This window comes from Rhinopithecus bieti, unplaced genomic scaffold (assembly GCF_001698545.2).
Source record: "Rhinopithecus bieti isolate Rb0 unplaced genomic scaffold, ASM169854v2 scaffold_34818, whole genome shotgun sequence".
In the NCBI taxonomy this organism is placed as follows: domain Eukaryota; kingdom Metazoa; phylum Chordata; class Mammalia; order Primates; family Cercopithecidae; genus Rhinopithecus; species Rhinopithecus bieti.
In genome coordinates, this window is record NW_016815484.1 from 1,172,451 (window position 1) to 1,187,241 (window position 14,791).

The following is a 14,791-nucleotide window of genomic DNA, read 5'->3' on the forward strand; positions in this document are numbered from 1 at the left end:
AGGTGGAGGTAAACTGCCTCCATTTCCACCTGAAGTTATGCCACGTCATCCGCAGAAACTTGACGAACTGTAACTAATCAGTATCTTATACAGAGCGTCAAATGATGGGCATCCAGCAAATACATGTCAACTAGTAAAAAAGTATTAATATTTTTGAACAAAAATGTCCTTGATGACCTCACTCTAAATTTTCTCTTTCCTCTTGAACTATTTCTTTAATGGAAACTGACAGTGAATCATCAGCAATGCAAAGACCCGTTCCCTAAGCAGTATGCTCAAGAAAGATGTGCGATGAGTGGTTTCAATAGCATAGCAGGAAATGGGTGCTTCTGCAGTACTTGCTGGTGTTTGCAGAACTGGTCTGAGTAGTCAAAACTTTCCTACTGTTATCTAGTTTGTGCTATTAAATTACTTAGCAGGTGGATTGTTCCTTGGAGCCTGTAGTTTGTAGATGCAGATGCTTTTATTTATGCCTCCCATCTTTTTATTGCATTGATGGTAGTTTTAACCTTCAAGCCAGAGGGGCCACTAATCGAATGCAGACATACTTCTTGTTCCTACGTTTATCTAATGCTTCTCTTTTGAAACTCACTAGAATGTTTTGCTCCATGGTGCCCTGTAACATGATATCAGTCAGTCTGTTGTTTCAAAGAATGTTGCAAACTGTTTTCCATCACTCTTCATATTGCTAGACTGTCATGTTTAAAAAGAGTATGTGGGTGAGATGCTAAAACCACGCATTGTCCTTCACTACTGACCATTTTTCCTGGCTGATAGAAAATGCTCACTGCATTAGGTTTTAACAGTTCTTAAAAGGATGGTTTGTTTTGTCCTTGTGGCTGAATTCCTGCACATCAGTGACACCTTCCCCCCTAGGGGAATGGATACATATTGTTGTACCTCTGGTTATGCAAAAACATCCTATATTTCAAGACAACTTTGTTGGGGATTTAATTGATTCAATTTACATATGATTATGCAAAATAGCCAAAGCAATTCACTTAGAACTGTATGTCAGGTTGACAAAGGAAGACACCTTGAATATCACCTTGCACTTTTAAATGGTTTTCTTCCTGGATAAGGAATGACCAGAAAGATCCAGCAGAGGGTCAGGGCTCATCAGCCCTCCTCCTGGACAGACTGCCCCCTCCACACTGCCTCTCTGCAGTGGCAGCTCCAGCTGTGGGGTCACGAGCACATGGAACCCTTAGAAGTCCAGCATTTCTCTCTTTCATAACTCTGTGCTTATTTTTGACACGAGATGTTTTTAATTTTTTTTTGTACATTTATTAAGTTATTGTTTCACTGCCTGTCAGGAAAGGCAACTGGAAAAAGAATTTTTCAGAATTAGGTGATGAAAATGAGGCAAGAGTTTCTAAGGGACAAACCACCATCTGTCCCCTTATCGCATCGCCTCCTGAGCGTAACCTAACAACAGTGATTACTCTTGGTGTTTCAGATGCCCCGTTGGAAGCTGTTTATTTTGAAAACCATTTCAAAGACTTCTTGCTTAATTAAGAAAATGCAGTGAAAACCCAAACTACAGGAAGTTGCAGAAGTGGCCAGATCATTTTAACTTTAGGAAAAGGATAAGATGGGCAAATTCATTATGAACTTGATTAAAAAATCACAACAATCGAAATGAGTTCTTGATGGCCGTGATCAATAAAAGGATGTTGAAGAAGGTGGCATATTGACAGCAAATGACCTCTGCAGTACGAAAACATGAGATGGCTCTGTTATGGAGATAGACCACTTAAAAAGGGCTGCTTATTTCTTTATTGCATATTGATTTAGCCAAGGTGATTAAATTCTAATTGCTAAGAACAAATCACAAAAGCATTTGCCAAAGCAAAAAAAAATCAAGTGAGGGGGTGGTGACCTTTCAATAATTGTGCCCATTGGTATTCCTCATGGTTTTCTAAAGATGATCGAGGACCACGAGATAATTGGGAAGTTCAACGAGGGCCAGGAACTAGACATTGCTAGAAATACAAATGTAATAACGAGTCTCTTTCTGCACACCTCACTATAAAATGTAATGAGTAAAACTTGCATAAATATCATTTAACTTTAAGCACTTCCACTTTGAATGAATAATTGAACTTTTAATGTAATTTTAATCATTTTAACAATATCAGAAAATATGGAATCTGTTTCCCTCCCAATATTTTATTATGAAAAATTTAAAACATGTAGAAAAATTGGAAGAATTGTACGGTAAGCATCCTGATACCGAGCACCTATAGTCTGTAATTAACATTTTGCTATATTTGCCTCATCACATATCTAGCCATTGTTATATCTGTCCATCCATCCTTCTTATTTTTTTAAAAAAATTTTAATGACTGAAACAAAGCATCTAAAACTGCAACTTCTCAAAGAACCACTTGTTCTTGCCCATCTGTTCATCTCTTCAAACTTGACCTTGGCCTCCCACTGGGCCTTGTGTTTAAGACCAGGGTCTCTGAAGACATCTTTATTGATAACAGTTTTGTCCAAGGGGATATGTGGTGGCTGTAGGGGCGATCTGAGGTGCCATCATCAACGTTCTTCGTGATGACAGCTTTGCGTTGGAGTAGCGTCTGGCCAGGACCACCACCAGTTTTCTAGGTTTTACGAATGTGCCCTTTTCAACAGCAGCCACTCAGGCCTACAGCAGAAAGGTCCTTCTTATTTTTTATGCATTTCAAAGTATGTTACAGACATTGGTACACTAAAGAATTGGTTTTTTACATCATAGCTCCTATAATTTTTCTCTTCTTCCAAGCTTGTGTGCAATCATGACCATATTTTACCTTCACGCCACCTCTCATCTAGAAAACTCATTTCACCAGACTCACTGAACCCCATTTCAGGCTCATTGTAAGGAATAAACCCTACTGTATGAAGGGGTCCAATAAACAGTAACTAATCCTGCTGTTGTTACTAAGCAGTAATTAGTGTTTTCTTTCTACTGAATGGATTGGGGTGCCTAAGGTTAGCACTAGCTTCCTCATGGCTAGATTGACAAAAATGATCCATAACATGCTAACCTATGCTCAGTTTCCTTCTGTGTTAGTCAAGGTTCTCCAGGGAAACAGAACCAATAGGCTATAAATAGACATGTAGAGAGCTTTATCCTGAGGCATTGGCTTGCATGATTATGGAGGCTGAGAAGTCCCACAGCCTGCCATCTGCAAGGTGGCAGCCCAGGAAATTTAGTGGTGTATTTCCAGTCCAAGCCTGAAGGCCTGAGAACCAGAGAGCCCATGATGTCCGTCCCAGTCCAAGTCAAAGGCCCAAGTACCAAGAAGCTGATGATGTAAGTCTTGGTCCAAGTCTGAAGACCAAAGAACCAACATCGAAGCTCGGGGTCAGAGAAGATGGATGTCCCAGCTCAAGAAGAGAGAGCACATCCCCACTCCTCTTCCTTTTTGTTCAGTTCAGAGCCTCTGCAGATTGCATGATGCTTGCCCAGGTTGATGAGGGCAGATCTTTACTAAGTCTCCTGATTCAGATGCTCATTTCTTCCAGAAACACACTCACAGACACACCCAGAAATAATGTTCTACCAGCTATCTGGGCATTCCTTATCCTAATCAACTTGATACATAAAATTAATATCACATCTTCCTTCCACAGGAGTGAAGATCCCCTCACCCTAGGCAACTGGCACGAGCTTCGTGTATCTCGCACAGCAAAGAATGGAATCTTACAGGTGGATAAGCAGAAGGTAGTGGAGGGAATGGCAGAGGTAAGAACAGCACACCTTTTCTCTTGATGGTTAGTGTGAGCCAGAGTACTGTTTTCTGCCTGTCTTGGTACAAAAGCAGCACAGTGTTGTGGTTAAGTACATGGACTTCAGTGCCTGTGTGAATCCCAGCTCCCCATTGGGCAAATTACTTAACTTTTCTATCACTTAGCTATAAATGGGGATAATAATAGTATGGGCCTCATAGAGTTGTTGTGAGGATTAAGTGAGTTGACACCCAATACGTTTAGCACTTACAAAATTGCCTTTCACCTCTTCACCTCCCACCTCCATCTTTGTTCTTATCAGCTGCACCAGGTAGTAGGTAAGAACACGGACTCTGGGGTAGGGCCCATGGTGCATGGGGGAGGCCTGACAAGAATGGGCTGTGAGTCCAGACTCCTGGGGCTCAAAATCTGGCTCAATTACTTACCAGTGGTGTGAGCTCATTCTGGTTACTTGACCTACCAAGATTGTTTTTCTTGTCTCAGCATTATCCTCTTATCAGTGGGGATAATGGTGATGATAATAGTGCCTACTTCACAGAGTTGTTGTGTGAATTAAAAGAATTATACATGTAAAAAACAGCAGTACCTGATGCCAGGTCAGCACTAAATAGCTTTACTTAGTAGTAGCAGCAGCAGCAGCAGCAGCAGCAGCAGCAGCAGTAGTAGTAGTAGTAGTAGTAGTAGTAGTAGTAGTAATAGTAGTGGTGGTGGTAGTGAATAGTGTATGGTTATGGAATCAAGAGGATAGGATTTCTACTCAAGATTATAAGTTTCCTCCATGATTTTAATTCCAAGGTCATATACAAAGAAAAATAACATTTTTAGGAGGAAGTCAGGGAGATTTGCTTTAAACTATAGCCTGCTAGGATTCTGCAAACACACACACAGTTTACAGTTCCTCAAAAATAGAGGGGACTTTAGATTTGCCAATATCTTACTTCCCACCAGTTTTCATTCTGCGCAAAGGAAGATTTGCAAAGGACATTGACAAATTTGGGTATACTAATAAGCAAATAGACTAGTAGAAAAAAGAAAAGGAAGGAAAAGGGACTTTTGCTGGGGAAAGAGGTACTTGATTGGAGAGAGAAGAAAGAGGGTCACATATGTCCAGAAGCCAGCCTGAGGGGCTGCTGCAGTGGGAGGACCAACTGGAACCAGTTGGACCTCCTTGGGAGTGAGGGGAATCCCAAATTGGGTTCTGTGTCAAGAGGTGGGCACCCTTCACACCTAGAAAATGCTCCATATATATCTGTGGAAGGCAGGAAGGGAGAGGGAGGGAAGAAAGGAAGAGATGAAGGGAAATTGACTTTAAATGGAGAACCGAAGTCAATTCTGGTGCAATCCAGAACATTCTAACCGCCGACTTTACTCCAAGACAGAATTAGAAGCTCACAAGAATGCACCTGGCTGGCTGTTGGTTTAATGATATAAATTCAATTATATCTCTCTAGATCTTAGTTGCAAACATCTGTAAAACAGGAACAAAAGCTGAGGATGGGAACGTTTGTAAACAGTAGGGGCAGGGTCCATGATTATAAATAAGTTACTCTTCAGGACGCTTCATTTACTATTAGGATTTAAGAGATGACACATAGGTAAAAACCACACCTCAGAGTTTCTATCACTGCACATCAGCAAAAGAGCATGAAGCCAATATGGTGGCACCTGCACCCTCCATTTTGACTTTTTGACCTTTGGTGGCATGTGGGTGAATGGAGCTGACTGGAGTTTTAAAGCAAAAGAAAAGCAAAAGGAACCCACAGGAAGGTGTGGCTTTGGTGTGTGCATTGGAGGGACGTTCTGCTGAGTCTACTGTGAGCCAGGAGTGGGAAGGCCAATGCCTGATCTCCATATGCTAAACCTTCATCAAGTCTTTTCCACAAGGAATTCTGTTCCCCCACTGTCCATATCATGTTCGAAGTGTGACTGACAGGGCAGTGGTCTTAGAGCTCAGAGACAGATGAGGGCAGGGGTTAGAGTACACTTTGAGGGGCTAACCCAGGACCTAAGCACCTAAGAGCCTGTGCGCAGACTAAGCCTGACCACCAGGCTGCTCAGTTGGCAGCACTGAGAAATATCAGTAGCCTGGGCTTGGGTCTGACTATGCAAGACGCATGGGAGAGCAGTGCTTCTGAGACTTTCAGGAAACTCCAGCCCGGAGGTTTGCTCAGCTTTGCAAACTGCTTCCAGCCAAGCCAAAGTGTAGGATCCAGACATAAAACCCCTCACTGCAGAGCAGGCCTGGCTTTGGTGGGGTCTGTTTGCTTCTCTCCTGCGGTCCCCCTTGGGCATGGCAGCTGCAGCCCTTCCACTTGTCAGCAGGAGAGTGTTGGACGAGGATTTTGATGAGCAGCCAAAAGGAACTGCTCCTCACTCCACGAGGCCCCGCTGCTGGACACAGCCATAATGCAGTTTTTTTTCCTAGCAGCCAGCTGCTCTGAAACCTCCTTGACCCTGTGTCCTTCCTCCTTTCCTCTTTCCATCTTATTTTAGCTTTTGGGTAAGAGCAATGACAAGAGAAAGATGCCTGTGGGTTTATGGTGACAGTTCCTGACTGGTTCAGTTCTTCTGGGCCACAAGAATTCCTGAAAGCCTTTATGATTCTTTGATAACCTCCTAGTTAAGTAAGAACCCTCAAAGCTGCCTGAAGGCTATTGACAGAAGGCACTTCGGTCAGTTAACCTAATTGAAATTTCCCTGGGCTACCTGGCTGGACCCAGCCACTGTGGGCGCTCCCTAAGATAAACAGAGCTTCCCCTCCATGGCTCGCCTGTCTCGTCTTCTTTACCCTTGACATGACCCCAGATTCATTCTCCTCCTTCTGGCCAATGATCTTCCAAAGCACAGACCTCTCTCTCTCCTGCTTAAATCTCACTGTTTTTTTGGGTAAAGTTCATGTTCCTAATGTGGCGTATAAGGCCCTGCATGCTCTGGCCCCTTCTCGCCTGTGCCTTATACTCACATTCCCTCTAAGCCCCAATGTCTTCCAGTTTCTACAATGTTAACTCTTCCTTGACCACCTCCCCGACTCCCTGTGTCTAGGGTAGCAGATGAGACTCCCTTGTCCAGCACCCCGGTGCACCCATAGCCACCTGTACAGTTCTTCCCAGGGCTGATCTCACCTGCTCTTTCGCTTGTCTGTATTCCCTACTTGCGTAAACCCCTGCAGGGCAGGGACTGGGTCTTTCTTATTTTCTGCTGTTTGTCCAGCACTTAACATGGTAGATGGGGCATATTATAGTAAGTGCCCAATAATATTTGTTAAATAAATGATCAAAGCTGCTACTATTTGTATTTATTTTATTGTAAATCAAAGGAAATAATAACTTAACATTATCTAAAGTGTGTTCATTCCCAGAGCTCTCAAATTTAAGGGTTTATTTCTCACTCATGATACATACCCACCAATGGTTAGCTTAGCTCTAATCTGAGATCCGGGCTGAAGGAACAGAGGGAAGGAGAAAAGAGCATGGTGAACTACTCTCCGGCTCTGAAAGCCTCTGCCCAGAAGTGATTCTTTTCTCTTTTACTCGTGTTTTATTGGCTATAGGAAGTCACACAAGCTCATCTGAGCCAGCCGACAGGTTGGAGGCAATCTTCCTGTGGGGAGGGTACCTGTGAACAGTAGTGCAGTCTGCCACAGTCATCATGACATAGCTATGAGGTAGATACAATGACTCCCATTTTGCAGACAATGAAACGAAGTCTCAGAAACACGAAGACTTTCACCAACATGCAGGCAGGTGGTAAGTAGCAATGAGAAACACTGTGAGAGTGAAGCCAATGTGTAGACAGATTGTCGTGTGGGGCTTGAGGCTCTGTCTACCATTTTGTTCCACAACAGGGAACTGGAGACACATTTGATCATTTTGAACATCTGTTTTAAAGTTATACCATGCTTTGTTTTTAATCTCTTGGCAGGGAGGCTTCACACAGATTAAGTGCAACACAGACATTTTTGTTGGCGGAGTCCCCAATTATGATGATGTGAAGAAGAATTCAGGTGTCCTGAAGCCTTTCAGCGGGAGCATCCAGAAGGTACAGGCATCTCTTCCTCATGTTTACTGGGCCACCCAGACTGTGGACAATGAAAGTGAGGATTGCGATCAGTGTCATCTGCTGCACCCAAGAAAGACACTTTGAGAAAGTTTTAACATTTTTAAGATTTTATATTTTAATGCCCGCAGCATGGCTTTCCAACCTCACTTTCTTATAACATCTGCTCCTGGGTCTATGCCCAGCAGACATTCCATGAATGCTACTTGGTGATGATGAATTTTTACAGCAAATCTACCAAACTATATTAGGACTGCCGAGGGAGTGAAATGGCATCAGGTGTCTGCAGATACTTCCACAGTAGGGAAGGAAGTGGATGGAGGTGAACAGCAACCTTGGCTCTGCACTTCCCTTTGGTGGTACTTTGCAGTTTGCTCAACATTTGAGCCAGTGCTCATCCCCACCCCCACACTTTAGCAGTTGGTGTTCATTGATCATGTAACCAAGCTCTTAAGAGCATCAAGAGTTTTTCCCTAGAAGGTTCAGGAAAAAAAAAAAAAAAAAATTCAGTAAAAGATACTGACTCCCCTGCTCCCCTGCTCTCTGTCTTTTTTTTTTTTTTTAAGACCGAATCTCACTCTGTCACCCAGGCTGGAACGCAGTGGCGTGATCTCGGCTCACTGCAACCTCCACCTCCTGGATTCAGGAGATTCTCCTGCCTCAGCCTCCCGAATAGCTGCGATTACAGGCACCTGCCACCACGTCTGGCTAATTTTTGTATTTTTAGCAGAGATGGGCTTTCACCATGTGGCCAGGCTGGTCTCAAACTCCTGACCTTGTGATCTGCCCACCTTGGCCTCCCAAAGTGCTGAGATTACAGGCGTGAGCCAATGCTTCTGGCCTGCTCTCTGTCTTTTATTCCTTCTCATGGGGCTGCCCATGATCTCTGTGGTTATGAAGACATGCTCTGTCTGCAACAGACCTGCTTGACTCCCCAGCCCAGGTGGGCAGAACCACTGAACACTGGGAGAACAAGTATCTAAAGAAAAGCATGTTTAGTTCCTGGATATTAGCTTCGTCCTATTTTCCTTTCGTGACCAATGGTGGCTAAAGGATCCTGATGGAGCATGAGGGAGGCTAAGGTGAAGGAGGAATGATGAAAGAGTCCCTCTTCTCACTGAAAAGGGCCCCTGGGGCTGTGGCCATCTTATCTCCCATCACAGTGTCAGGCCCAGTCAACATTTGCTGACAGGCATGTGTTTCCCTTTGTTACTGAACTTTGAGGTATGTGACACCTTAGTTCAGACCATTCTCCCCCATGAGTGGGTTTGGCCATGCTTAACTAGGTGTTTCAAATTCTCACCTAGGAAACAAGCTGGGATGCCAAGACATTATCCATCCTCTGCCCACTCTTCTCAGGCTGTGCCCTCCCCTTCAGCCAGTACACACAACCCTCTCCCTATCTCCTGCTAGAAGGACCACCCTCTCCTGCCTGATTCATGGGCTTGGCCATGTGCTGTAGTGAACAGTGCTGTTCTTGGCTTGTCTCAGCACCTATTATGCAGTCTTATGGTCCTTCACTTGCAGCATGAAGGAGGAGATTGTAGAAGGATCCTGCCTACTTTCTAGCAGCTTCTCAGATTCAGGACTGGGGAAGAGTTTTCTCTCAACTCTCCCAGTGCTCTCCAAGGGCCAGGCAAGCCTTTGGAAGCTTAGATTCGTGGCAGGAAGTGCCATTGCTAACGTCTTATAACCCCTGGGCAGTGGGGATTCTCCTGGGAGGTGTTCTTTCTGTCTCCAAGTTCTGCAAAGCCAGCAATAGTTCAAAGTAAATCCATATTCTGAATCAAGGGCTGGTAACGTTGGATCCATTTATTGGGGGCTGGGGTACCAGGTAGCCCTTCCTCATAATTTGTCAGTTTCACTAGAGTCACGTTGCAGGGCAGAAGGTGCAAGGGAGCTCTTGAGCGCCAGTAAATCCATGTACAGGGTGGTAAAGAATGTGACCTGTGTTTCACTTTTGTTTCTTAAGTGGGGAAGGGAATGTGCGGAGGGAGGGGATTCAGGAACGTCAGGGAAGGAGGATGGCAGGAGTGAGTGGGACAATCGGGGGGGTCCAGCTCATGAAATTTTAGGAGACTTCTTGAGAACATTAGTTGGAAACATACAGGAGTACACTAGGAAGTGTCTCTGGATTCCACAGCCACCGGGAGCCAGGGTGCCCTGTTTGACCTCCGCCTCCGTAACACTGTGTTTTGTACTCTCCTCGCTCTCCTTTATATACCAGTGTCTCCCAACCTCAGCTGCATCTTCTGAGGTGACTCTCAAAAACTTTTTAAAGTTACTGACAACTTGGTCTCACCTTCAGAGATTCTGGTTCAATGGGAATGGGCGGGTCTGGGCATTAGTATTTCTTAAGAGCCCCCCAGGTGGTTCTAATGTGCAACTGGGTTGAAATCCGAACTTTGTAGTTCTTGGGACTTCTTTACAACCTTTACAACCTAATCGAGTGGCCAGTCTTCTGGAACCAGAGGAGCGCTTCACTCCGCAGATTCTCCCAAGTGGATCAACTTGAGATCACTTCAGCTCCTGCGTAGATGCCAAGACTCTAAAAGTAGAAACTGGGCCGGGCACGGTGGTTCACGCTTGTAATGCCAGCACTTTGGGAGGCTGAGGCGGGTGGATCACCTGAGGTCAGGAGTTCGAGACCAGCCTGACCAATATAGTGAAACCCCATCTCTACTAAAAACACAAAAATTAGCCAGGCGTGGTGGCAGGTGCCTCTAATTCCAGCTACTTGGGAGGTTGAGGCAGAAGAAGTTCTTGAACCCAGGAGGCAGAAGTTGCAGGGAGCCAAGACTGTGCTACTGCACTCTAGCCTGGGCAACAGAGCAAGACTCCATCTCAGAAAAAAAGAAAAAGTAGAAACTGGACTTAAAAAATTTTTTGTTTAATCTCCGTATGTGTAGCTCAGGTTAATGTGCTAAGGGAAGCTTTAGAAGACTACAAAGATGTTTCTCAATTCCTGAATTTCTTTACGTTTTTCTCTCCCAAGATCATCCTGAACGACCGAACCATCCATGTGAAACATGACTTCACCTCCGGAGTGAATGTGGAGAATGCGGCCCACCCCTGCGTGAGGGCCCCTTGTGCCCATGGGGGCAGCTGCCGGCCCAGGAAGGAGGGCTATGACTGTGACTGCCCCTTGGGCTTTGAGGGGCTTCACTGCCAGAAAGGTACGCTCAGGGGTCTGAGGCACAGCTCCCTGGAGGGAGTGGAGGGAATGGGCAGTCAACTGGGGGACCACAACTCTTAATGGGAGAGTTGTAACAGTGGTACAGCCATACTGGTTATTTTGATCAATTATTTCAATACCTTATTAGATGATTACTTATAAACTACCATAATTCCTTAATAAGAATTAAATGCTGAAATACTTCTGCTAACAGTGGATAAATAGGTTTCCCACCCTTTGCCCTGGCTCCTTCCTTGAGAATCGCTTCATGGTCTAGCAACCTAAGAGTTAACTCACAACAGAGTAGGGGTTTCCAGAACTTTTGCGCCTCAGCCACGCCTGGAGCCTGTCCTGATAGATGGATGCCTATGCTTTGTAGACTGATGAATATTTTGACCCCTGTCTGTGAGTGCTGTATAAAAGAAACCTTGCCCAATATGCAAAAACACAAATTACACATTAGTTGCTCCAAACTAAAGTATGCATAGCCTTCTGTATAGTGCTATTTTCTAGGCTATCAAATTGCTTTGCCTCGGTTTTCTCAACTGTAAAATGGGAATAATAATAGCAGTGTTATTGTGTGTCTAACACAGAGGGTTGTGGTGTTGACTAAATGAGACAATGTATCCAGAGCATTTAGAAGAGGGCCTGGTAAGTACTCAAGCAACCAACCAATACTGGTCATTATTATTCATGGGGAGAAAAATAAAATCCATTAGCAGGTGCTGTGGGCTACTCAGTTTCCATCTTGCCCTAGACTGAAAGCCAGGGCAGGTCACAGACCATGAGACCCTGCTGGACTTGCTCTTTGTACCTGCTTATGGGAAATGGAGGACATGGCCCTGGTATCTAGAAGAGGCTTCCCACATATATCCATCATGTTGGGCCTTCGTTTTTCAGTCTCAGTGTGGCCTCACCTGCCCAAGAACTTTAAAAAAAAAAACAAAAACCTGGAGGAAATAAAGCAATGAGCCTCTGAAGGAACGTGCACTGTCTTTCCTATTTCCAGGTTCTTGATTTTTATCAGAATTAGGACTTAGAGGAGAACTATAAATTACAGGTAGTTATGTTGGTATATGGAATGGTAGGAGAAGTCATTCTGCAGCAGTCTTGGAAAATATGAAAGATGCCAATGTGCCAATTGAAAGACTTAGTAGTATTTCTTATATTTAAATGAATTTTGAAATCTACATGGCAAATCATGAAATGTATTTTTAACAAGGAAGAGTAATTGATTCATTTGTGAATTACCCTGATTATAATCCTAACAAGCAAATTGCTGTTTAGCTAATAGGTTGTACTTGCAGAGAGTTAGCTGGAGTGGCTCATTCATTCGGAAAATTGGGTTTGGATTTCACACATCAGTGTTTGAATTTCCTAAGTCTCCAATTTTACCACAGGAGCTTCGAGTTCATACCTGCCTTATATCTAACATTAATGATCAATATATAAATCCCAGACTTAGATGAACATTTAGCATTGGAAATGAAAGGGAGAAAGAAAGGATAATGTGTGATCTTGTTAGCCCTCATTTCCTGCTGCAGAACATCAGCCATAACAGAGATAAAGTGCTCACATTTATAGCTTTGTAACTATAGGTTCAGATTCAATGAGAAGCAAATCTTACCAGAAGGTTGGGGCAGATCCCAGTGAGCACCTGGATCTGGCAAGATCTGTGAGAATGGATGATGGCAGAGGGAACTGCAGGACACTGGGGCCTCTTTTCCTGCAAAGCAGTCTAGAACCAGGATTGGAATCCAGATAAGCCAGCAGTCACCCTCCATGTTGAATCAGTATCTGATTGTGTTTTGAAATCAAGATACTGCTTCTGGGAAGATAGCATCCTTTGCAAATCCTAAGAAGGTTCATATATCAGAGGTATGGCCCCTATGCCATAATTTCCTCTCCCATCATAATGACTGGAGAGGATTAACGGGGCTCTGCAACAATTTTTCCAGGCTCCAGCAGGTACCAATTGTGGGCAGTTGCCATGCCAACTGCTTTAATATTGGGGAAAGCATTTAGTCCCATTGTAAAGATTGGAAAGAAAAGGAAAAGAAATGGGCAATTATGTTGTTCCATAGAGATGCAAGAGAATACACAGAAAGTTTGGGTAAATCCTTGGTTTGAAAGACGAAGAATGGTGAGAAGCCATCTTTGGTTGTCAGAAAGAATCCTGTCTCATTCAGCAAGGTGATTTTTAGCCTCATATATTTCAAAGTTGGAGTTTTTTTCTGCCTCATAATCAAACCATGTTTTAAAAGCAAGAACCTGTTCCCAGTATTCCTACAGAAGTTAAACCAGTCCTTTTACATGGAGTAAAATGGTATAGAAATAACCAGCATCAGGCCTCATCCAGTCCATACCAAAGGGCCTTTCTTCATGAGGAATTTCATTTTCTGGATCGTCAGTGAGTCTGGGTCTTTTCAGCTGCATCAGATAGTGTGGCAAGTGAGTTCCACAAGGGCTGTAGTTGGACAATTTTACACTTGTTCCCACCTCTTGGTAACCCAGGAGAGCAGGGGCCAGAAACTCAGACAAATCCTGGAGCAGTTCCAGGCACTTAGACTACATGGTGGTTTCAGGGCCCCCACTTTTCCCTGTGAGGCTGGAGGCAGGAACAGGAGAGCCTGACCCAGACCGAGGGGTGCACCGAGCTCCCACTAAGCATCTGAGAGGCTCTTGGGATGCCACAGGCTTCCTGTAGCAGTGGCCACTGCAGAAACTCAAACCTGTCTGTCCCACCTTCAAGACCCACCAGGACAGAAGCCAGACGTTCTTCTTACTCCCAGCCATGACTTCCGGTGCCAAGAAAAAACATAAGGTTTGACCTTGGGAGTCCTCTCGCCTTCCAATTGGTAGGTTTGACTTTCAGGCATCTTCCCCACCCTAAACCTCAGCACCCTATGCATTACCCCAACACCTAGGCCCCTTTTTTTCTCAACAAGGTCTTCCCCATCAAAAATTACTTCCATATTTAGAGATTTCTTTCCTTTTTTCTTTACTTGCATCCAAGTGGACCCATCTTGTGTCCCAGTTCCTCAGAGCTTGTGTATCTAAGTAAGTTACTAAAATGTTCTAGAAGAATTTCACAAAGCACATGTAAAAAACTAAGTTCTGAGGAATATTAATCGCTGCTTTGTACACACACACACACACACACACGCATTCACGTACACAAAATGGGAGGAGGCTTCTATGGTGAAATCCATTTGGATAATCCTGAGTAAACAGACAATTCTCTCCCTTCTGCAGAATTTCTCAGAGCCTTTGCCATGTTCTGAGTGTCTAAGAGGTGAATGCAGGGCGCAGATGTTTTCTCTGGGTTCTCCCAGTCAATTGTGGACAAGTCACCTGGGAAACTAAGCTTTGGCCCTTCCCTTCCCTGTGTTACTAGAACAGCTTCAATTCAGACTGTGTAGGATCCCACAGGCCACTAGATGGCGGTGTTTCTCTATAGCAGGTGGCCCCGCCCAAGACAGCCAACAGCTGTTGAGACAAACCTAGGCTTAGCGCACGTACTCATCGGGGTGCACAGTCCTTAAGTATCCAGTGCTGCCTGATCAATACTGACCTACCACACATGCAACATTTAGGGCATTTGTGTTGTGTTTAGTTGAGTAACATCACGTTCCAGGGTCTGATTTGGGTGATTTTTTTGTTTTTGGGTCCAGTGTATATATAAAAAAAAGCTTCTGCAAATATAAGAAAACTCCGTATATAAACCACAAATTAATAAAACACATAAATTATGCATACTAAAGGGAATTTCTCTTTAATGTAATTTAATATATTAAATTTTATATCATTTAATGTATT

At 44.0% G+C, this 14,791-nt stretch overlaps 1 protein-coding gene across 11 annotated transcripts in view; it reads left to right on the top strand.

Annotated features, from left to right (window-relative positions):
• EGFLAM (EGF like, fibronectin type III and laminin G domains) overlaps window positions 1-14,791 on the top strand; it is a 231,373-nt gene that overhangs the window by 193,753 nt on the left and 22,829 nt on the right. For all 11 annotated transcript variants that reach the window (XM_017853199.1, XM_017853202.1, XM_017853201.1 and 8 more), the window contains 3 exons: window positions 3,625-3,736; window positions 7,663-7,779; window positions 10,793-10,973. In XM_017853199.1, the coding sequence (XP_017708688.1) occupies window positions 3,625-3,736; window positions 7,663-7,779; window positions 10,793-10,973 (410 nt within the window). The remainder of the gene's footprint in view (window positions 1-3,624; window positions 3,737-7,662; window positions 7,780-10,792; window positions 10,974-14,791) is intronic.